The sequence below is a fragment of the Macrobrachium rosenbergii genome, chromosome 15 (genome assembly GCF_040412425.1).
Source record: "Macrobrachium rosenbergii isolate ZJJX-2024 chromosome 15, ASM4041242v1, whole genome shotgun sequence".
Classification (NCBI taxonomy): domain Eukaryota; kingdom Metazoa; phylum Arthropoda; class Malacostraca; order Decapoda; family Palaemonidae; genus Macrobrachium; species Macrobrachium rosenbergii.
In genome coordinates, this window is record NC_089755.1 from 40,475,525 (window position 1) to 40,500,120 (window position 24,596).

General features: G+C 35.7%; 1 protein-coding gene and 1 long non-coding RNA gene across 2 annotated transcripts in view; one reads left to right on the plus strand and one right to left on the minus strand.

Moving 5' to 3' along the window:
* Nucleotides 1-3,751: 3,751 nt before the first annotated feature.
* LOC136846408 (uncharacterized) lies at nucleotides 3,752-6,292 on the plus strand. Its single transcript, XR_010855375.1, has 3 exons — nucleotides 3,752-3,867; nucleotides 5,376-5,455; nucleotides 6,012-6,292. It is a non-coding gene; the product is annotated as an uncharacterized lncRNA (long non-coding RNA).
* Nucleotides 6,293-8,093: 1,801 nt separating this feature from the next.
* LOC136846328 (uncharacterized) overlaps nucleotides 8,094-24,596 on the minus strand; it is a 46,761-nt gene continuing 30,258 nt past the window's right edge. The window contains exon 4 of the mRNA XM_067117128.1: nucleotides 8,094-8,296. Coding sequence (XP_066973229.1) covers nucleotides 8,094-8,296 — 203 coding nt within the window. The remainder of the gene's footprint in view (nucleotides 8,297-24,596) is intronic.

The window sequence follows — 24,596 nt, forward strand, 5'->3', positions numbered from 1 at the left end:
CATGCCATTATTTAAAGAAGTCTTTATATGCTTTATAAGGGAAAGCTTTGCAACCGATGCATGTTTAGCATGGCCTGAGAATTCAGTGAAATTATATTATATATATATATATATATATATATATATATATATATATATATATATATATATATATATATATATATATAATATATATATATATATATATATTTATATATATTACTGAACTGAATTGAAATTTTCTATCATTGATAATTATTAAGCATAATGATCCCGGATAATTCTGAGTCTCCCAAAGGCTCTATTGATAAACGTCTTTGGCAAAAACTTCAAGTATATCTTTTCTCTCAATATCTAAGGGGTTTCAAGACTCTACGATCAACTCCCTCAGTCTTTGTCACTTTTGAACTTTTCATATTCTTCCTTCAAAGTTACTCAGAGTTTCAAAGTTCACGTGATTCCTTAAAAAGGTTATTAATGAACTTCCTTGAAGTTCGTGAGGAGGATTTTTTGAAGGTGACTCAAGGAACTTTGGTAGAATTTGGAAGTAATTTGATCTTTCACGGTCTGGTCATTCAGATGTTTTATTGAAAAGGTTTCTTATTCGTATACAAAGTCAGCTTTTGTCATTTTTACGAGAGTTTTGAGACTGATAAAAACTGGACGAGAAAAAAATATCGTTGTTGGTTTTATTTATACATTTTTTTATAATTATTCGGTAGGTTACAGATCAAGGTATATTCATACTTCTTTGTTTTGGGGTTCACACACACACACACACACACACACACACACACACACACACACACACACATATATATATATATATATATATATATATATATATATATATATATATATATACAGTATATGTATATATATCACATCAGATATAAGTAGTAACACAATATTTTACAAATTTCTGAACATGATTTTGTAAAAAGTGATAAGCTGGACAATATGCTTGCATATGTAATTGTACCTAGTATTCTGCATATTTTGTTATATAGTGCGTCTTAAACTCTTTCTTTATTTAGCTCGACAACAGGCTTCATTTGAACTCAATTTTCAATTCGGAGGAGGTGTAAACAAATAAACCTTTACCTCACTGGATATATATATATATATATATATATATATATATATATATATATATATATATATATATATATATATATATATATTATATATTCAAGTAAATTTGATCAATAGGTGCTTATTATGTCAAAAGACTACATTTTCAGTTATCGAATGGAATCTAAATACCTATGTTTATTAAATTGGGAACTGCATCCGCGATCGCAAATATAAAATGCAGAAAATGCAATATATAAATTTTTTATCAAAGAGCAAATAGTAAAAGACACAAAATTATCAGATGCTTATACTAATCCTTATTGATCATTTCAATGGACATCCTTTTCAGGTATCGAATGGAACATAAAAATCTGTTTAAAAAGCTGAGAACCACATTCACGATCACAAATATAATGTATGAAAAATATAACATATCAAAAATATATATAAATTTTTCATCAGAGAGTAAACGATAAAAAAAAAAATTATTTTCGACGTGCAGACAATTTTCCACGGAGTTATGCGTTCCGTTAACAAAGAAACTTCAGTCCAGAAACGCCGGTTTGTCTAATTAAAAAGTCCTTTGCAGAAGAAACTGGACTTTCTTCGAAGGCGAACTAAGTCCTTTCACGAGGGAGAGAATTCCTCAGACGCCTTTCTCGGTAGCGACTGTTGTTCACTTTGATCGTTACCCCGGCCATCTTTTATGAAGAGAGATCTTGTGATTTCTCAATTGGAAAACTTCCTCCGAGAAGCCAAGGCTACCTGAGTTTTACCTGTGGGGAAAACCTTAATTAGGACGTGTCTTTTTTTTCTTCAAGTTTTTATTCAATAAATTGTTTACAAAAAATTACAACAAATCTCGAACTACATACATTTACATTTAGAATACATTGCTTTCAGTATTACAAAAATTCTTTGTGAAATGCTTCAACAATTTGTCTTTCAAAATGGTTTTGATATCTCTTTGGTTTCTTATAATGGAAACTTGTATTTTATTTATAATCAAACATTCTTTGAATAACCATATATTTACAATATAACTTGACAAAATAAAAGTTGCTGTGTTCCTTTCTTTCTTCTTGGTTGGTCTGCCGGAGGAGTGCTGGAATTATAGTATTCGTGGCGCTGAGTGCTGTGACGCCAGTTTTAGCAGTCATAAATCAATCAGTCATCAGTCGTGATGCTGCAGCAGCGGAGATAAAAGTAGTATGACTGGATTGCTCGTATTTGGATTTCGTTAAATTCTTTTGAGTTTCTTTAACTTTTTATTTAATTTTCCTGAAATTATTTTGGGTTTGTTGAAATTCTCTTAAAGAATTTCTTGAGATTATTTTAGATTTCTTGAATTAAAAAATAGTTTTTGAGATTATTTTAAATAGCTTGAAATTTTCAAAAAATTTCTTGAAGTTAATTTAAATTCCGTGAAATTCGTTTAAATTTCGTAATATTCTTTTGATTTTCGTGAAATTCATCTTTCGTAAAATTCTGTTAATTTTGCCAAATTCTTCTAAATTTTGTAAAATTCTGTTAATTTTGCCAAATTCTTCTAAATTTCGTAAAATTCTTTTACATTTGTCAAAGACGTTTGCTCAGGAAGTATATATTTACTTTCTGGGCACCATACTTACATGGTATCACTGACAGACCAATATGTTTACGAGAAATGTGGTCGGTGTGGAAAACATGTATGTCCTTTGAATATTTAGTTCAGAATGTTCGAGACAGGTGGCGTTGGTATCCTTATCAGCTGATTTGGAAATACTGAGAAATGTAAGAGAAGCCTTTTGCTTCATATGAGCCTTTTACTGAACTTTACCTTAACTGCGTGTATACGCAGTCTGATCTGTTATTCGAGAATAATTATGTATACAGCGTATACATAATTATTCGCATAGGAACCTTAAAAAATATTTTTGTAGATGTATGTATGGATCATTTGGGAAGTATTAGAATATCGTTGTAGATTAGCATAGCTAGTTTTTATGATCAAGTAGACATACTTGAAATATAAAGATATATATAAAAGGTGCCATCACGTAAAATGTTTAAAATTGAATGTAACATATGGATGCGCTTAAAATGTTGCTTTTAAATTTGGTTGGGCTTATGCCAGCAAGAGCTTTTATCCAAACGAGTATCAATCAATTTAAAAAAAAGTTTCATAAAAAAAATACAACCCAAAGGGATATTTTAGTCTTATGGTGTACTTCATTAAAAAAAAAAAAAACATACGCCATATGGCCATATCCCCTGAGTATGTGATTTAACATTAAGAATGGAACATGTTTTACAGGAATGCCAAAATTGCAGCCTGCATCGAACGCCAAATTTTTGTAAACAAATCACTTTGGGGGAATTTTGACTGACTTCGGCATTTTAAATTTACCTAATCATTACGATTTTACAAAACTAATGACGATAATCATTTGAAGGACGAAACCCTTCCTTCCTGCCATATTAGCTCAAAGGTATCAGGCAACTTTCTAATAACGATAAAAAGAAAATACTGTAATAGATAATATTATCTTTAAAAAGGTCTAAAACAAGCTTCCGACTGTTCCCGATAGATGGCGCCAGTGACAATTTCGACTCGATGTTACAGTCGTTGTTCCTGGCGTTCGTTGTCCTTGGTTGACGACGTTCACGAAACCGACCTGACGAGTTACCTAGTTCAGAGGTTTCTCGTTAGTTTGTTGGTGATTCTTTGTGTGTGTGTGTCCGTTGTGAACTTGTTCTCTTTGAAACAGTCCTCGAGGTTTTCAGATTGTTCGTTCTTTACCAGTGGTTTTCGGGCAGTGTTGTTTGTAGGTAAGTCAGGTACTAGGGGTTGTGTATTTATATTGGAGTGGTGTCTGTGTGGAGAATCCATTCGGGCTAGTAAAGTTGGTTTGATTTTTGACTAACCCGGAAAGTTTTTTGAGGTTCATGTGTATTTTCTAGAGTGGTATTGAGTTTTAACTAAGTTATTCACTGTTGGTGAGTTTTGATCGTTGTTGAATTTCACGTGTTGATCTTTATATACTTTGGAGTGGTTTAAAATTTTTTTTTTTTGCCGTACGTTTGGAGAGTTTTTGAGTTTGTGTACTTAGTATTTGAATTTGATTTTGGCTATTTCCGGGTTTTAAGTTTGAAGTTCTTACTTCTCAGTATTTTAAATTAAGGAATTTTGTGGCATTTTCGAAACTTTGTACTTTCGAATATTAAATTTTAGCTATTTTCTTGTTTTGATTCTTATACTTTTGAGTACTTTGAAATTTTATTGGTATTTCTGATGTTGTACTTTTGAGTTTTAAAATTTATTCCAGTTACTTGGAAGTTGATATACTTTGAGTTTTAAATTTACTTTAGCTATTTTCTCGGAATGTTTAGGTTATATGTTGCTTCTGTTTTCAGCCTTAATTTCTGAGGTTTTGTTAGGCTTGAAATACTGACTTTAACTTCTGTTAATGTCTTCTTCTTTTACTTTTAAGAATTTTTAAGTTTTTGGTTTTAGAACTTTCATACTTTATGAATGTTTTTAAATCTTTTATTGCTTTTCTTTTCTAGTTTTGGGGTTCATTAAGAATGGCTTTAATTTTTTGTTAATTTAGCTTTTTCTTGGCAGTGACTTGAGGTGGTTTTAATTTTTTGTTAATTTTGCTTTTTCTTGGCAGTGACTTGAGGTTCATCTACTTTTAAGAATGGTTTTAAATTTTAGTGCTCTTAGCTTTCTAGTTTCGAGGTTCTTTAAGAATGTTTTTTGCTTTTAGCATTCCTGGGAAGTTAGCTTTGAGGTTCATATACTCTTAATTCTTAATATTTTAGTGTTTAGCCTTTTCTGGATGTTTTCAGGTTCATATTCTTTTAAGTTTTAAATTTTTTGGTGCCTTATAAGTTTTCAGGTTCATATCTTTTAAGTTTTTGTGCCTTTAACTCTTGGGAAGTTGAGGTTTTAGTTTTAAGTATAATTTTTAAGTTTTTTGCTTTCAGCATTTTCTGGAAAGTTAGCTTTGAGGTTCATATACTTTGAAGAATGGTTTTGTGAAGAATGGATTTAAAATTTTGGCGCTTTTTCTAGGAAGTATTGAGGTTGATACTCTTAAAACAGTTTTAATTTTTTAGTTTTAGGAATTTCTAATTTTAAGTTCATTATATTTTTTTTCTTTTAGCTTTTCTGGAAAGTTAATTTCAAAGTTTATACTTTGAATGGCTTTAAATTGTAGATTTTAGCTATTTTTGTGAAAGATGTTAAATACTTATTAAATATTCTAATTACTGCCTAGCCTAAGGCGTTCTTTACATGCAATGCGTGAAAGCTTATTTCCTATCTTTGATAGTTTCAGAATTTGCCGTTCCTTGTGACTTGACAGGTGGCTTCAATGTTGGGCATACATGTAACCTAAAGTTGCTTTAAATGGTAAGTGTTCATTTAAATTCCTGAATCCTCAATCTTCCACCCTTTGGGGCGGTGCCCCTCAAGGGGTGGGGGAGACTCTCATTAACTTCTAATGGTTGGTCGTAAGACCTGCCATTAAAAGTTCTTGCGAGTTTTCTAAAGTTTTGAGTTTTAAGACAAAAAAATTTGGTTTTAAAACCAAATTCAGTAAGTTCTGTAATTTTCTTAACATGAGTTTTCAAGTAACCAAAAAGCATTTAAAAAATTTTCGTATTTAAAATTAATTTTTTGCTGGACTCCAAATTATCGGATAAGGTCTGAATTTCTTCAAAATTCAAATTTTCTATTACGGAGTTTTCGAATGTTAATAACCAGTTCAGAACGTCTTAAAATCTCTAGTTTTCTAGATCTCAACATTCAATTTCCAAATTAAGTTTTTCCATTTTTTGTTCAAAACTTTTTTCAAAATTCAGATCCATTTTATTAGAAACTTTTCATTTTCATGCTTGGGTACTGTCTTATATTTAGTTTTTAAAGTAAGCTTTTAATGGTAATGTAAATAAAATTTTAATTACAGGCTAGATGTGTTAAAGCTGTCGACCTGGTTTAATAGTTGTCCCTATTCCTGGCTTCAGTAATCTGAGATGTGTTCAACATGTTTACTTACCTGGAGAACCTTACTACATAAATTAAGTGGTGTGCGAGAACTACAGGTTACACTCTAATAAAAATTAAGTATAAACCTTTAAGATCTGCTTTCCAAGGGCTTCGAAGCAGAATTTGAGGTAGATGCACACTGCTTGATCCAATACTGTAAGTCTAATGGAGGTGAGTTTTTGCATTAAATGGAACTGTTTAGTGTGGTGTTTTCTTGACCATTTGTGTTGATTGACTAAAACTAGTTAAGGATAAAAGGATGCATAGTACTGAAGTGGTATTGCCGCTGTGTTGACTTGGTGTACTGTCACTGAATTAAATACTTTATGGTTTCGGTGAATTATGCTTTACATACAGGTGTATGGAAGCTAAAAACCTTGCCAGTTGAGTATTTTGCTTGGTAATACGGTAATATGATTTTAAAGGCTACAAAAAACATTTCAGGCTGCAGAAAACATTTCAGGCTAGTTTATCTGGTAGTGGTATGGTAACAAGAGGTAACGAAACAGGAAATTGGGGCTGGTGAAAACTTAACTTAAAGGTTCTTTGATAGTCCAGATAACTATACAAAAAGCTAGTACTCACGTGCTTTGGTGAGAAGAACTTGTAGGAAATCTTGTCAATTTATGGACCAGATGTTGCAGAGGCCCCTGAGAAAATAACGCGGCTAAGTATTAAGGAGGTTGAGATAAAGATGTAGATAAAGAAAATGCTGAGTGCGTTGATTGCCTTAAATTGCCTCGACCTGAAAGTTTTAGCTCAGGGTGTTCATTGACGGTGTTGATTTGACGGCATGCAACTAGGCTAACATACTTGGTTATACTAGTATACTCAATATTAACTTTGTATACTAGTATACTCAATATAAATTGACATGAAGGGGACACAGTAAGTTTTGCCTATGTAAACACTGGCTCCTTTCTTGGCGAATCTATGGCCCAGTGATGACAGGCTGCATAAAAAAAATAGCTGTTTAAGGATTATATCCCTGCTGAAAAAAGTTACGGCAGCCAGTTTGATTAGTTACATTTCTAGTAGTGTACTAAAAACTTGTGTACTGAATACTTGGGCATAACTATAAACTTCCTAAGAACTGGGAACTAGGTTATCTGCTCCAGGTTTCATTCGGGGAAGACTGACTTCAGATGGTTATCAGTTATCAGAAAATTGTCCAACATTAACTTGTCCTATTACACTATTTTTCGGTTATAAGCAGCGTTTATGGCGTAATCCAGTAAAGATGATTTTAGTTTTATGGGAACTGGTGCAGTTTAACGGTTTTTGAACCTCATTCCACTTCACTGTCGTACCCTGTGCTAGTTTTCTCATTACGGAATTTTTATGGGCGAATTATTCGGGAGCTTAAAGCCAATAAACAGGGTATATACTCTGCTTGTTACACATGCCGATGATTAAAGATCCCTGGCTAAGTTTTGACTTCATGTAGCTAGTATTAGTAGCTGAAACCAGAACTTTGTAACCTAGGATGGAAGGTGCAATGATCAAGCAATGTTTCCATCCAGAACGACAAATGCAGTAAACTTAACAAGTGAACACAGCTTTAAAAACTACATTTGGGGTCTACTAGTTTCCTTTATGGAAAAATTAAACCATTGTATGCCTGAAGATTAAAACTAAAAAATAGACTACAAAAGGGTGTATTGTCAAGTTTAGTTTGGAGTTTTTAGATGGATGATGAATCTTTTTTTTTTAATGTCAATGTGTAAATAGCCGGTAAAAACTGCAACTAAGGGCGTAGATGGACTAGGTTACTGGAAGTTGTACATTTAGACAGGATTGGTGTTGCAGAATATTTAAACAATTATTCAGAGGGAAACTGTTTATATGGAACAAACTCACAGGGGCTAGTGACAATAGCTTCCACAGTAGGAATGTTTACTTAACAGGTTACTTTTCATGACAAGTTTCAGGCATATTTTGAAGTCAATTATGAGTTAGGCTGCGTTCACACGATCATGCTTTGTTCGGACTCTCGATGACGTCAGAAGCGGAGAAACATCGGGCGTAAGTCGGCATTTTTGTCGTCATCGCCGGACAAAGTTCGTCGAGCAAGCTCGATCGTGTGGACGTTTGGCAAGGCCCGTCCACGGTCGAGCTCTGTTGTAGTTTGCCTCTTTCGGCTGGCATCGTACGCATTTATGCTGCTGTCGAACGACGCTGGTTGGATAGTGAGCCTGGCGGTGACTGACACAGCAGAGTTGTGTACAATATGGATCGTAAGAGACGCAAGACGAAAATGTATTTTTAGCAATGTGTGCAAGATAAAAGCGGCAAGGCAGAAAAGGACGTGGTGTAAAGTGGCTATAAAGAAGAGCAGACATAGGAGGAAGTCGTATGACGATATTACGGGAACCGAGACATGGCTATGAATCAGATTTCAACTATATGAGTGGACCCTAACAAAAAACTATAAAATTAGTTATTGATGAACTTGTGCATGGTTTTTAGACAATGCAATTATGAGTATATACTTATTACTTATAACAAAAATAGTATGAAGTATAATTGATAAGTTGTAAAGAACATAAGGAATCTTCTTGTTGCCTGATTGGTCAAATGTCAGTAAGCAGCTGCCTCCATAATGGACGAGACTGACAGATTTCCGTAGCATTACAATAAAGGATGATAAAATATTTGGTTTTCAAAGTTCCCATAGGTCATACTTACCTGACGTATTCATTATGAAGGTAAAAATAACAAACTCTTGTTTATTTTCCTTTATATATTTTATTTGTGAAGGTTTTACATGAAATTGCGCTTTGGATACTTTTCCTTAGGTGACGTCTTTATCGATTTTACTAGAAACAATCAGTTAACAGCCGTGCTGCAGGCAAAGCCTCGATACTTCGATAGAAATTGGAAGCCCTATACGAAGCTTTGCTCGCCGTTTCTCCGTTTCTGACGTCACACCGAGCAAATTCGCAGAGCAAAGCTCGACCGTGTGGACAGGGCCTGAGTCATAATTTTATACTCGGCGGTAGGTCATTGGTAGGAAGGAGTGAAGAAGTTATATATATATAAAAAAAATAGTCGGCCTAATCTGCCTCTTGCAAAGTAAATTGTACCTTTAAGGGCCGTTTAGGAAATTCTTGGACGCCAGCAGTATAGACTAGCAGGTGTGGTTTAACCATTACCTCACAAAATTGTTACTAAATCACGTCCGTAAATTTTGTACCATTTCGTTTTCATGAATAATTTAACGGATATTAAGCAGTACTGTGTATTCCAAAGTCTAGACAATAAAAATCGTTAATCCTCATCCTTCAAATGCTCTCTGACAACCAATACGGTCGCAATTAACACTTATGATCCCATTTTATTTGTTACGTAAATCCATACCGCCTTGAAAACAGGCAAGCGACGGCTTGTTGATTGGACTGCGGATCCATATTTAAAATACCTAGACAAAATGTTGTTAATTGCCCCGTTAAATTTTTGGTGTTGAGTTTTACGTACTTTGTATGCTTCGCTGTATTTCTAGTGGAGACAAAAAATGTAAGTAGACATTTGGGTCTATGGCGATTCTTGAGAAATTCAAGTGACTAGGTGAAAAATACCCAATCATATATTCTGAAGTCTTAAAAGACTTCAGAATATATGCAAATCAAAGGCTATCTAATTTTGGGAGGTTCCTTAAAGTTAAAATGTAATATATATGTATGTATATATATATATGTAATACATAAATATATTGCATTTACTCAAAGAAAACGGCAGTTCTTGAAGTTTGTGATAGGTGTGAACTGTGGAAAACTCTGCTAATTCCGCTGGCAGAGGTTTTCAGACTGGCAAACCTTACTTGTCTCTGGTTATAAACCTGCATTTTACGACTGATCGTCTCTACGGGAGCTTTTCTTGTTATTTGGGGGAATATTAATAAGCCAAGTTTTTCTTACCCTCTTTGAATCTTGAGCTGAAAACCTTTGTGGACAGTCAACAGACTATAAACCTAAGAGGTTTCCAAAGGGACAACAGTCGGGAGAGAGAGAGAGAAAAGTTATTGAAAAAGGCGATAAATAAATGAGGGAACAGAAATTAAAACCGATGCACCTGAAATTGAGAGGTGTCTGCTGAAGGCATTTTAGGCTGAATACAATTGTGAGCACACGTAACACGAAAACAAAAAATAAGGAATGGCGTACTCAGCGGATGTCACGTAGGTCTGAGAGGGAAAATGACCCTTCTGTTACCGTCTGGCATATATTAACATTGTTCGGAAGCATGGAATTGTATTTGAAATTTAAAATGATTCTATAAATCCCACTTGCTATCTCGCCTATCCAGATATGCCTAAAAAATAGACACGAGGAATATTAAACAGGAGAAACATCCTCCCCATTGGACAGGTGGAATATTAACAATAGGGCAGGTCAGTGACTGCATCTTGTCCAGAGAAGCTGAACCTGCCTCTTAAAATGGAAGAGTCAAACGTTCTTGAACCCTGAGAGAACGGAGGAATTCCGGTTTCAAAAAAAGGCTGTATATATGATCTGATAGGGATCTGTGAAACTTGAAAAATATGTAAGCTGAATGATATATCTGTCAATGCTACAAACAATGCCAGTGTCTGATTTTTATCATTGACGATGAATCTCTGATTTTTTACTTTCAGCCCTTGAAATACGGAGTTATGAGTGGCAGAAAGACCCCAGTAATCTCCAATATGTTCGAAATGGTATAGTAAACCCTGTACATTTACCGGAATCCCCGCTGATTACTTCTTGAAGACAGGTCAGTAATCGCTAACATTTTTTGGATAAAGTGGGTTCATTACATTGTTTTCAACTGTGCCTATTTAAAAGAGTTGGGAGACCTAGACCTACTTGAAAAAGAACTTACAGAAGAGAGGCTGCAGATGGATGGAAATCTGTGTAATTTCACAGAGATCCTTTGAGAGAGAGAGAGAGAGAGAGAGAGAGAGAGAGAGAGGGGGGGGGTGGGTGTGGGGAAGTGGTTGAAAGTTAGTCAGAGCAACAAAGTTAAGAATATAGAGGAGAAAAAGAGGGAGCTGTAAATCAAACGAAACAAGGGAAGTTGGAGAGAGAGAGAGAGAGAGAGAGAGAGGAAAAGCAATAAACAAAAGTAGCAGTAACAGTAGCAAGAGCAACGATGTGCGCAATCCGCCGCTGCTCTTCTGCTCCGAAAGCATTTCACCGCAACCGCCCACTTGAGACCAAAGTCTAGAGACCCTCACCACTCCCCTAAAGGGACCCCACCTCCCTCAATTGACTTTGACAATGGCTCGTACGAATCCCTTCCTCCAGAATCGCTTAAAAGTCCGCTCGAGTTCGTCGATGTTATCTAGGCCTGGCCGGACCCGGCCGGCAGCGGCAGCTTCCCCGATTAGCATAATGTCATCTATGCCTTGTCATAAATACCTGATGCTTATCGTCGGGGCCATGTCAAACTCGCTCACATTATGCCATTTCAACCCCAAGACGGCTACATGGAAGCCGGTCCGTGCATTAAGGGGCTCTGTCTGTGTGTCTGTCTCTCTCCCTCTCCTTATCTCATTTGGGAGCTCCAGATCGTACTCTCTCTCTCTCTCTCTCTCTCTCTCTCTCTCTCTTCTATATTCCCAGCTTTCTTTTATATTGTCTGATTTCCAACTCTCTCTCTCCTAAAATCTCGGGTTTATTGTTCTAATTAATTTTTAACTCTCTCTCTCTCTCTCTCTCTCTCTCTCTCTCTCTCTCTCTCTCTCTCTCTCTCTCACACATACACACACACACACGCGCGAATAAAAATGATCTATTCTTCAACAGTCTATCGATCATACTATTCATAACTGCCGTCCTTTTATTTATTCAAATAATCAATCAATCCCAGTCATTTTTGACTTTCTACCATAACCCACCTCTCTCTCTCTCTCTCTCTCTCTCTCTCTCTCTCTCTCTCTCTCTCTCCAGACATTGTCGGTCTATCTTCAACAAAGCATCAAGCTTTGCCAGTGGAACTAAAAAAAAAAAAAATGTTCGGCTGCTCTGATGACATTGGTCTAGAATATTGTGAAACTAAATAAATAAATGAATATAAATAAATAAGTAGATAACTCAGTCTGCAAAAAAATAATAATATAAATATTGTACACTGAAGATGCTAAATAAAAGAAAAATAAAAGGTAATTCTTAAGTTCACGAAAGGCCAAAGAGGCATTCAAGTGAAGGCAGTGGGCGCCAAGAAACATCAAGGCTTCATCAGTATTGCCAAGTGGTGACGATTTCACGATGAAATTATTTAACTCCACACGTCTTGCCCAGAATATTGATTGCTTTCAGATAGAATCGACCAGAAAATAGGAAACTGGAAGCATTATAACAAGAATAATGAATGCTTGATAACTGCTTGCATAGACTACACACTGTATTCTCTCTCTCTCTCCTCTTTCAGTGTTTTTCTTTAGACTAATAAATTGGTATCCGTAACAAAAATTACGATGATTATTATTGCCTGCACAGAATGCACCCCTTTCCACCTCTCTCTCTCTCTCTCTCTCTCTCTCTCTCTTTCAGTGTTTTTCTTTAGACTAGTAAGTGGAATCTGTATGTTACCAAAATCACTATGGTATTGCCTACATCGAATGCACCGCTTTATAGCTCTCTCTCTCTCTCTCTCTCTCTCTCTCTCTCTCTCTCTCAGTGTTTTTCTAAAGGCTAATAAATTGAAATCAGTATGTAACAAAAATCACTGTAATTGTTACTGCTTTCATAGAATACACCACTTTATGGCTCTCTCTCTCTCTCTCTCTCTCTCTCTCTCTCTCTCTCTCTCTCTCTCTCTGTACATTTTTAAAGGAGAGATGAAGACAGCAACTAGTACGTTAAAAAGAGATAAAGCATAGTGCATTTTACAGGCATGTTTGGGGATAATATTAATTTGATGAATGTGGTTCCTTTTATATGTTGAGGCTTTTTATACGGTTCTTTAGTACTCCTATCGAAAATAATGAGCAATATTTATTTCTTTCTTACGTCTATTCATACGCGGCCCTAAAGATTTTATACTCTCCTCAAGCACAGGAAAATGTTGCAGGTTTCTAATACAATATTACAATCTCTATTATAACATTTTTTAATCCGAATTCTTCTACTTGATCCAAAACAGTTTTGTCAGCTGCTTCCTGGGCAGATTTGGTTTTTTGGAATTTTGTTTTGTATGTCATATTATATTTCAATATGAGGAGATCGTTTGTTCAAATTATCTGGAGTTGGGTACAAAAAATAAACAGGAAATTAGGAGAAGAATTATATATAATACATTTTTCCAATATATATCATATCTTATGTAAGTTGAGAATCGTATTTATTTTTATTTTTCAAGTAATAAATTTAAATGCACGAGAGTAAGCGCGCGTATATACCTTTTAATTGTTTATCTAAGGCCATTTGATACTTAAACAATGCCAACGTGGGAGGGTTATAGTCTGGAAATAGTTTCTGCCAATTTGTGATTCCTATCCTATCCCTCCTTGATTTTGAACTCCATGCATGTTGCTGATTTTTTAAATGAAATCTCCTTTGAGACTTCAGACCGTCAGGTGATCAGATCAAAGCATTGGTCGAGTGTGTGGGTGACTTCGATCTTAGTTTTATCGAGATTAGGTCTAAACTGAAGCCAACGGTCGTAACGTTTATGGAGGCTTTAGGCTCAAGGAACCCTTAGGCTGACCTCTTTGTTCGTGAAACCAAGGTCCAATATGAAATATTCTATAATATGAATAACACGGGTATGAAGCGTCACATGATCAGACCAGAGCATTGGTCTAGTGTATGGGTGACCTCGATCTTAGTCATCTGGTTTAGGTCTAAATTGAAGCCAACGGTCGTAACGTTCATGGAGGCTTTCCGACTATAACCGTTAGGCCGATCTCTTTTACTGAAACCGAGGTCCAATATGAAATATAATATGAATAACACGTTGCATGAAGCGTCACGTGACCAGACCAGAGCATTGCTCTAGTGTTTGGGTGACTTCGATCTTAGTCATCTAGTTTAGGTCTAAATTGAAGCCAACGGTCGTAACGTTTATGGAGGCTTTCCGACTAGAACCATTAGGCCGATCTGTCTACCACTGAACCAAATGTAATATGAAATATAATATGAATAACACTGAGATGTGAAATACGTGAAAGTTGGGCCTGCTTGCTTCGGGTCATCTGCGTATCTTTGTAAACAGGACGACAGGCCGTATGACTTATTCATCTGTTATTTAGTTGTGATAAATGGTCGTCGCAAGCAATTTCATTCATGAGATGCGAGCACCTTTCGATAGGAATGTTGAATTACAAAGACTGGCCAAAGGCAGAGAGAGAGAGAGAGAGAGAGAGAGAGAGAGAGAGAGAGAGAGAGAGAGAGAGATTAGCTATTCTTGCCGTAGAATGTATTCCTCTTAAAAACTGAATGCCTCTCTCTCTCTCTCTCTCTCTCTCTCTCTCTCTCTCTCTCTCTCCTCGTGCTATTGTCTTTTTGACTTTATTTATTGTTTTATGATCTCATGAATTTTTTCTCCGTTAAAGAGGTCATCTCTCTCTCTCTTCATTGGCTCAGCATTTCTTCTCCACTGTTAAAGAACGAGTATCTCTCTCTCTCTCTCTCTCTCTCTCTCTCTCTCTCTCTCTCTCTCTCTTCATGCATTTGTTTTCTCGTTTTCCAGCTCCTCTATGGCTCAGTGTTTTTCTCCACTGTTAGAATGAGTATCTCTCTCTCTCTCTCTCTCTCCTCCCCTCGTGCATTGTGTCGAGTCAGCGCAACGCTCGAGTGGTGGCAGGTTTTCTTGGGCAGGATTCAAGTCTGTGCAGACAGGCGAGACAGATTCTGCGTTGCTTTGGGATATTTCCCCGTCATCCCAGTCTGTTCCTGGGAGCTGTATGCGTGCTTGTGTATGTCTGTTTATACGCATGCGTATAAATACACTGCGTGTGCATACATCTTGTGTGCGTGTCGGTGTACATGCGTGAATATTTATTTGTTGAACTGTATTGAGTCTACGACATCATAGACATGGGCTTCCGGGCTGTATGCGTGATATGTACAGCATGTCTGTGCATATGCATGCGCATACATCTACTGCTTGTGCATACATCCTATGTTTGTGTGTATGCGCATGCGTGAATATACCGTTAAACTGTATTGAGTCTACGACTCTAAGACATCGGTTTCTGCGGGGTCTATGCGTGATGTGTATGTCTGTGCATATGCATGCGCATGCGTATACATGCACTGTGTGTACATACATCTTATGTGCGTGTTCATGTGTATGCATGACTATTATCCGTAAACAGTACTGAGTCTAAGACATCACAGACGAGGTATTTAGTTTTCAGACCTGAAAAGGACTTCCGGCCTCTATGCGTGATGCATGGCTGTGTAATGCGCACGCGCATGCATGCGCTGCGTGTGCATACATCTTGTGTGCGTGTTTATGTGTATGCATGAATATTATTTACTGAACTGTATTGAGTCTTATTCACTGAGCTGCATAGAGTCAAGACATCATAGACACGGTGTATTTTTTCATATCTAAAGATGGTTGGAACATAAGCACTATATGTCCTTTTTCCACGTATTTAGGCGCATGTAGAAGAATATTTTTTGTATAAATAATTATGCTGTGTCTACGATATCATTTACGCATTATTTTGGTTTTCGTAAATAATAATAATAATAATAATAATAATAATAATAATAATAATAATAATAATAATAATAATAGTGTGGCTACGCGTTGACCTGGTTATGTGACAATAGATGATTAAAAGATACAGCTTAACTTTACTTGACTGAGAGAGAGAGAGAGAGAGAGAGAGAGAGAGGCGGTGGGTGGGTCGAGGCTTTGCTCCCACACCCACTTCCCTTGACCCATCTATGAATTAATGAATTTACTAATATACGAACGATATTATTACCCACCGTTCTTTGAGCATTCTATATTATTTAGTGCGCCCTTTAAAAGAATTAGATTTGGTACTAAACAATGTTATACATATTATATATTATAAGGTATTAAAATATATATGGTACTAAAATATATATAGTATTGAAATATATATGGTACTAAAAATGTGGTACTAAAATATATTTGGTACTAAAAATATATGGTACTAAAATATATATAATATATTGAAATATATAGGGTTCTAAAATATATATGGTAGCTACTAAAATATATATGGTACAAAAATGTGTATGGTAGCTACTAAAATATATATGGTACAAAAATATATATGGTACTAAAATATATATGGTTCTAAAAGTATAAATGGTACTACAAGATATATGGCCCTAAAATATATATTGAGTAATGGAATGTTTTCCTATATCGAATTTGAGAATAACACCAAGAATTTGTTCTTTTTTTCTGTTGGAAATGTATGCGAGAATCTGTAATGCGCGCAGCTGCTCTCGTCATGGAAAATTTATGGTCATACATCGTACATGGAAGAAGTACAAACACATTTGTTATTCGGGAAGAGGGTGGAATATGCGTGGAGGAGTAAATGTTACGATTTTAGTTTGACTCTTTATCATATAACATGTGAAGTTATAGATTTCAACGGCCGTGCAGGTGCCAATTTTAGTTTAGGAAGAAATATTGACATTTTTACTTGAAGTTTAGCATTTAAAGTATATGAGCAGCTATTGTATTGTTGCTGATATTGAAATAAGCCACTCTGATATATATATATATATATATATATATATATATATATATATATATATATATATATATATAAATATATATATATATGTATATATATAAATATATATATATAAATATAAATATATAAATATATATATATAATATATATATATATATAATATATATATATAAATATATATATATATATATATATATATATATATATATATATATATATATATATATATATATATATATATATATATATATATATATATAAGGTGCATGGTTGAAGTACATCTCAGGTAGTCCTTAAAATACATTTATTGGCGACGTTTCAAAACACAAAGATTTCATTTTCAAGCTATAAAGACAAAAACAAAAAAAAACCAATAAAATTAACATTAAAAGTGCTAAAAACAAATACAAGACATAACACATTATAAATAAAGAAATTAAAACTAGTTATAGCAGAACCAACCATCAAGAGAGAAAGGAGCGACGAAAAATCAGAAGGACCTAACCATATATGACAAAAGGCAACAGCTCACGTAATGTAAAGAGTTGTCGAGGAAGGAAGACTGCTAAGTGTTCAACTGAGGAACAAGTTGTTTAATAAACAAGATTCCAGGATTGTTAATAGTTTGCCATTCGGTGCCCGCCCCAATATTTCAGAATCTTTGTACTGTATATTATGCTTGCATTTATGGGCTCGTCGTCTGATGTTAGTAAATTTATTAATAGGACACACCCAAATATAAAATTTACTGTGGAGTGTGACAGTGTTAATAAACTTCCTTTCTTATGACAATATGATCATTTCAACACTTCAGTTTACAGGAAGAGGACTTTTACAGGACTAGGTTCAAATTTTCATCGTCACTGTTTTTATGGTTTTAAATTAAACTCTTTATCTACATTACATCATCGTGCCTTCTCACTGACATCTCGTCGGGAGTTCTTTCACGAAGAAGTCCACTTTTTACATTAATATTTTACAAGTATATAATTATTTTCTTTAATAAGGTTTTCATTTCAAAAGTCTCCTTACCCACTGTGCCTAAGCTTCCGTTTTATGAAAATGTACCTTCAATCCATGAAAAAAATTTCTATGATGTACTAAGAAACTTATATTCAGTTATATACCAACAATAAAATTTAATATCATCCCAACAAATCCCCTTACTCTAGGTAGTTTGTTTAAATTCGGGGATAAACTTGACCCTTTGGTGACCTCATGTGTTGTGTACAAGACCAATTGTCCTAGATGTAATCTAGGGACCTACGTGGGATCCACGCAGAGGTTACTAAGGGTCAGAATTGGTGCCATAAGGGCGTTAGCAATCGAACTGGTAGCAACCTTGCTAATCCTGAATTTTCCAACCTCAGACAACACGCCAATAAATGCAAGCATAATATACAGTAAAAAGATTTTGAAATATTAGGTACGGGCACCGAATGGCAAGCTATTGACGATCCTGGAATCTTTGCTTATTAAATAACTTGTTGCTAAGTTGAACATTGTCTTCCTTCCTGGACAACTCTTCACCTTATACTTGAGGTGTTGCCTTTTGTCATTTCTGGTTTGTTCCTTCTGACTTTCGTCCTTCCTTTCTCTCGTGATGGTTGGTTCTGCTGTAGCTAGTTTTAATTTCGTTATTTATAACGCATTAAGTCTTATATTCGTATTTTAGCGCTTTTAATGTTAATTTTATTGTTTTCTTTCTTTACGGCTTGAAAATGAAACCTCTGTGTTTTGAAACGTCGCCAATAAATGTATTTTAAGGATCATCTGAGATGTACTTCCTCCTTCAACCGTTTCTATATGTTCGAGTTTCTAGTAACTACCATCTTATCTTAAAATATAATATATATATATATATATATATATATATATATATATATATATATATATATATATATATATATATATATATATACATGCACATACATACATACATAAGCATTTGCGTTTGCATGTGTGCGTGTTTGTTCCTCCACAAAACGTGTATGTGTATCTTTTTATCTGAACGCAAAAATTACCTAACATTTACCATACAATTCCACTTTTATGAATCTGCAGGACTAGAGCGACATACTTTAATTTTGTTGCCTCATAAAGGAGTGTGTGCTTTAAAAAAGTTTATGCGCCGAAGAGAAGAGAGAGAGAGAGAGAGAGAGAGAGAGAGAGAGAGAGAGAGAGAGAGGCCAAGGTTTCTATTTTAGGTTGGATTCTTAAACAGTGCTTACCATTTTCAGCCAATGTTTCATTAAACTAATACCATTAGTGTAACACTGTAATCATCAGTATAACACTCGATTTGTAGAAATGTCAATATCCTTCCATTAAACTACTATATATAATACCATCAGTATTACACTATAAACATCACTATAACACTCGCAATGTAGAAACACGTCACAATATCGTCTATTTGTATGTTGCATTACATCATGCAATAAAAGCTATTGACTCTCACTTTTATTATTTCTGCCTCAGTCACATTTTCATAAAGAAAATTAAAGGGTGAGGCTCAACCACAACATACCATTTGCAAGTCGGTTCCACAAACACGACTTTGCTGCTAATAACACAAACAGTTACAAATAACACCATTAACTGATCTACATAAAATGAATAACGATCCTGTTTGTGATGTTCCCGTAGGGGGACAGTGCCACCAGTGAGCCTCACGCGACGCACTGTAGGCATTACTTGAGGTTCTTTGCAGCAGCGTCCCTTCCGTGGCCCCTAGCTGCAAATCCTTTAATCATTCTTTTACTGTACCTCCGTTTATAATCTCTTTCTGCAATCTTACTTTCCACCCTCTCCTAACAATGGTTTCACAGTGCAACTGAGAGGCTTTCCTCTTGTTACACCTTTCTAAACCTTTTTACTTTCAATTTCCCTTTCAGCGCTGAATGACCTCATAGGTCCCAGCGCATGGTTTTTGGCCTAATTTTTTTTTCTCTGCTAATCCTGATTCATCTGGGAGTTTTTTTTTTCTTTTTATCTCGTCTCAAGACGCAGGCTCATGGAACAGAAAGACCTTTTAGTTGTGACTCGGCCACCCAACAGGTGTGTCGTAAAAAAAGTCAGGAAATAACTAGAGATGGAAAAGAACAGAGAGAGAGAGAGAGAGAGAGAGAGAGAGAGAGAGAGAGAATCGATTAGTAATGGACTGGTAGTTAAAGATAAACTTCCATACGAATTAGGTGATGGTAAAACGCTGGAAAGGAAGAGAATGACAGGGCTGTCTATCTACCTCTCTCTCTCTCTCTCTCTCTCTCTCTCTCTCTCTCTCTCTCTCTCTCTATATATATATATATATATATATATATATATATATATCAGACAGACAACTAAATAAATAATGATATATCTAAATGTACTAAATAAGATCAAATGAAAAGACTTTTTCTAGGCAACATTTCACTTGTTATAAAAATATGTGTGTGTGTGTGTGTGTGTGTGTGAGAGAGAGAGAAGAGAGAGAGAGAGAGCCCTAGATCGATACCACCCACCACAAAAATCCAAAAAGCCCTTCCTTCTCACGTGACTGTTACAGTGAACGTGATGTTTCTTCTAACATGCTGACTTGAGCACTTCTGGACATGTTTACACTTCCCTCCACTTAGCGAACCCTCCTTCAGTCTCTCGGGTTTCGACCTACGCCCTTTCGCTACTTCTAATAAATTAAAGCCTCTCTTAAATGAAGTACACTGGGTGAAACGACACCCACCACCGCGCTTCTTAGATTCTAAGAGAATGAGGTTTCCAACAACGAGAGCGAAAATCTTCAAGTTCAAGTTCAGAGACGCCATCGAGACCCTGATGACATCTAGTGGAGGAACGGGGAACTCTCTCTGGGTCGTCCCGGTGCCTTGAATCGACATTGGCTTCGCCTTCGCCAATACCTCGTTATCTTCGTTTTCGCGATGTGTTTTCTGCTTTAGATAAATACGTATAGTCAGTTACCTAGGATTATATTATTTTTTATCGTTATTTTCTGCTCTAAATGTGGCTGATGTGTGAGAATTCGTGAATGCACCTGCAGCATTTGAAATCGGAAGCCCGGAATCGAAAGAGGCCTTCCAGTGTGTTGTTGTTATTGCAGGTGATGCAACAGCGTGAGCCTGCAATGACCATGTGGCGGTCAACAGGAGGCAAAGACGATACGCTTCAGATATCAGCGACATGATACGCATCTGACATTTGTTACGAGAGCGTTCAGTTACTGTTTTCCACGGGAAACCCAGCGAAATCTTCCTCTAACGAGCGTGACAGCAGTACTTGCATATTATTCTTCCTGTGACAGACGAATATGATGATTTATTGCCAGCCACAATTTTTTTTTTTTCAAGAAAAAAATTGGCAAGCGTTACAAATAGTAAATTAAGGTTTTATAGTCGTGTTATAAGTGGAGAAATGTAGTTTTGATTGAGTTACAGATAGATACACGCGTCCAATTTTGACACATCGACCGTATAAATTTTGCGATTTTATGATATAAGATATTTACGGAGAAAGGAGAATAATTAGGGAGAAATCTTAATTAGCAGAAAAAAGAAATAAGTAAAGATAAAATAGCAGCAATCATAAACACAATAATGCCGACAAAAATAACATAGAAAGCAACATGTTATATATAATAAAAATTATTAAAAAATTGATATTTTGTTGATGAATTGTAACATAAAAAGCAACATGCTATAAACAGTAAAAAATGTAAAAAAAAAAAAAAAAAATAAATAGCTTGTTGATGAACTGTAGAGCCGTACAAAATACACTATGGGCACATGAAGTATTCAGTGAATGCATACGGTACAGCGAGACTTGGTGAGCATTGCTGGAAAAGGGAGACCCCTAATTGCTTAGGGTTACCTCTGATTATCCATACTGCCCTAAAATGGAAAACTGCAGTTTCTGCAAAATTTTCGAAATTGAGATATGCCACCCATTGGGCTCGTGAAACACTAATACACAAGTTACTGCAGTTTTAGAATGATTCTACAGTGCTTTTCACGAGTATTTAGGGGGTCCCATTTGCAGTATCTGCAAAACCAGTAGTAAGGTATTTTTCTCAGTTTTGTAATTTGCAGATACTGCAGTCTTCCATTTTAGGATAGCATACAATATAAAAGATAATGAGAATAGCAAAAATCATTCTTCATAAGTTTTTTGTGGAATTAAGGGCAAGTGAAGTCCGATTATGTTTTCCTTCCTTATTCCAAAATTAGATTTCTTGGTAATAGGAATAATAGTCTTCTGGTATTTTTAGTTACTGGTATATAACTCTTATTCATCTGTATGGAGCTGAAGAAGTGGCGTCTGCTTAGGCCTGCTTTAAAACTACCTCTGACCTTTGTGCATTTTGCTTTATAATTTTGCATTGATATATATATATATATATATATATATATATATATATATATATATAATATATATATATATATATATATATATATACATATATATATATATATATATATATATATATATATATATATATATATATTGTATGTTTGCGTGTTTATGTATTTACGTCTGTATGTCTGGGTGTGTGTGTGTGTGTGTGTGTGTGTGAAAGCGAGAGAGAGAGAGAGAGAGAGAGAGAGGAACATTTTGGCTTGACAGACAGATGCAATATCCGTACCATAGCAAAAGTTCAAGCACTCGAACGACTTGTTCCGGATGTTGCAGTGATTTAAGAAAATAATATTTTCCTAATACTACTTAATAACAGAAGGTCATAAATTATTATCTTTCAACAGACTTTAGATTACAGTATTAGAAACGATCACTAAGACTGACAGAGGTGTATTTTTAAGGTATGTTAGACAGGTTTATAATATATTATTATATGGATGTTATTCCTACTATTATTGCTCTTATTAATTATACCTTTCAAGTTTCTAAAGAAAATTCCGTGTGATATGATTACAAGGCGTATGTGAATGTTGTAAGCTGTTCCCCATTAACACTGGAGGTACTATACGTGGTTCCCGTAGGGGGATAGTGCCATCAGCGTACCTCACGTGGTGCACTGTAGGCATTACTTAAGGTTCTCTGCAGCATCCCTTGGGCCCCTGGCTGCAACCTCTTTTATTCCCTTTACTGTAACTCCGTTCATATTTTCTTTCTCCCATCTGGCTTTCCACCCTCTCTAACAATTGTTTCGTAGTGCTACTGCGAGGTTTTCCTCTTAATTGTTGCACCCTTTAGACCTTTTAACTGTCAGTTTCCCTTTCACCGCAGAATGGCCTCATATATCCCAGCGCTTGGCCTTTGGCCAAAATTCTATATTCCAACTATTCGTGGTGTATATGATGACCCCTGGTTCTTGGGATTAATCATTGTGAGATTTGAACTCCGTATTATACACCGACTAATTTAGTTATACCCGTTTTCATGTTGGATAGAGTATGGGCATTTGGGAGTCAATTTTTATGAGTGCCATTGGTAGGGCATTGGTCTTCTAGGAAAGTTTGTCGTATCTTTCTAGGATTTTCAGACAGATCAATTTTTTTTTTTAATCTTAGTCCCATAATGGACATTTTTGATGATAACACATGTACACTTTGAGCTAGGGACATTACTCCAGGCACCAACGACGACATCAAGCATATGGGCAAGGCCAATGACCAGTTATAAGTAAAAAAAGGATCCCTTCATATTTTCTGAAATGGTTTCTTAAACAACATCGCCGAATATTTCGTATCCTTATTGACAGTTTTAGCTGCCTGGGTCTCAGTAACCTTCGTCTTGTATCGCTTTTAGTTTTCTGTAAAAGAAAGCTATTGAGATGGCTATTTGTCTATCCGTCCGCACTTTTTCTGTCCGCCCTCTGATCTTAAAAACTACCGAAGCTTGAGGGCTGCAAATTGGTATGTTGATCATCCACCCTCCAATCACCAAACATACCAAATTGCAGCCCTCTAGCCTCAGTGGTTTTTATTTTATTTAAGGCTAAAGTTAGCCATGATCGAGCGTCTGCCACCGCTGTAGGTGCCAACAACATAGACCACTACCGGGCCGTGGTTGAAAGTTTCATGGGCCGCGGCTGAGAGTTTCATGGGCCGTGGCTGAGAGTTTCTTACAACATTATACGATGTACAGAAAACTCGATTGCGCCGGAGAAACTAAAGCTTATTTTTTACTTAAGGTGATCTACCTAGTAAATATACAGATTCAGATATGAAGTTGGATTCGTGCTTTTAATTCTTGGCATATCTATGTTCATAAAGTCATGTTTATCGTATGTACTTCCCCAAATCGTTTTACGGTAAACATCGCTTTTGATAATCAATAAAACCCTCTATAGTTAGGAATGCATTAACCAGCATTATTTCCATGCTGGTGCCTCGGAGGCCTGTCGCTAAAACTCAGTCATTCACTTTAGCATGTGGTTATGCTAAAGTGAATGATTCAAACTGAAATACGAAAAAGTGTACGAAGTAGATTAGATTACAGAGAACTTATTCCCGATAACGGAAAAAAAAGTAGGAATAATTTCATCGGCGTCGAACGCAAATAGAGAGCGAAAGACACACAAGGAATCCGGGGAGTTATCTTCTTTGAGGATCAAACTGAAGTATGAAAAACTGTACGAAGTAGATTAGATTGCAGAGAAGCTTCCAGAGCACGGAGAATGCAAAATAAGGAATGATTTCATCGGCGTCGAACGCAAATACAGAGAGAAAGAGAGAGAGAGAGAGAGAGAGAGAGGAATATCCAGGAAGGGATCGTTGTTACCTTGGCTCTCAATTTGCTCTGTAGAACCAAGACTGCAGAAACATTACACGGCCCAGACGCTGCTGTCAGGAAGACCAAAGGTTGCCAATA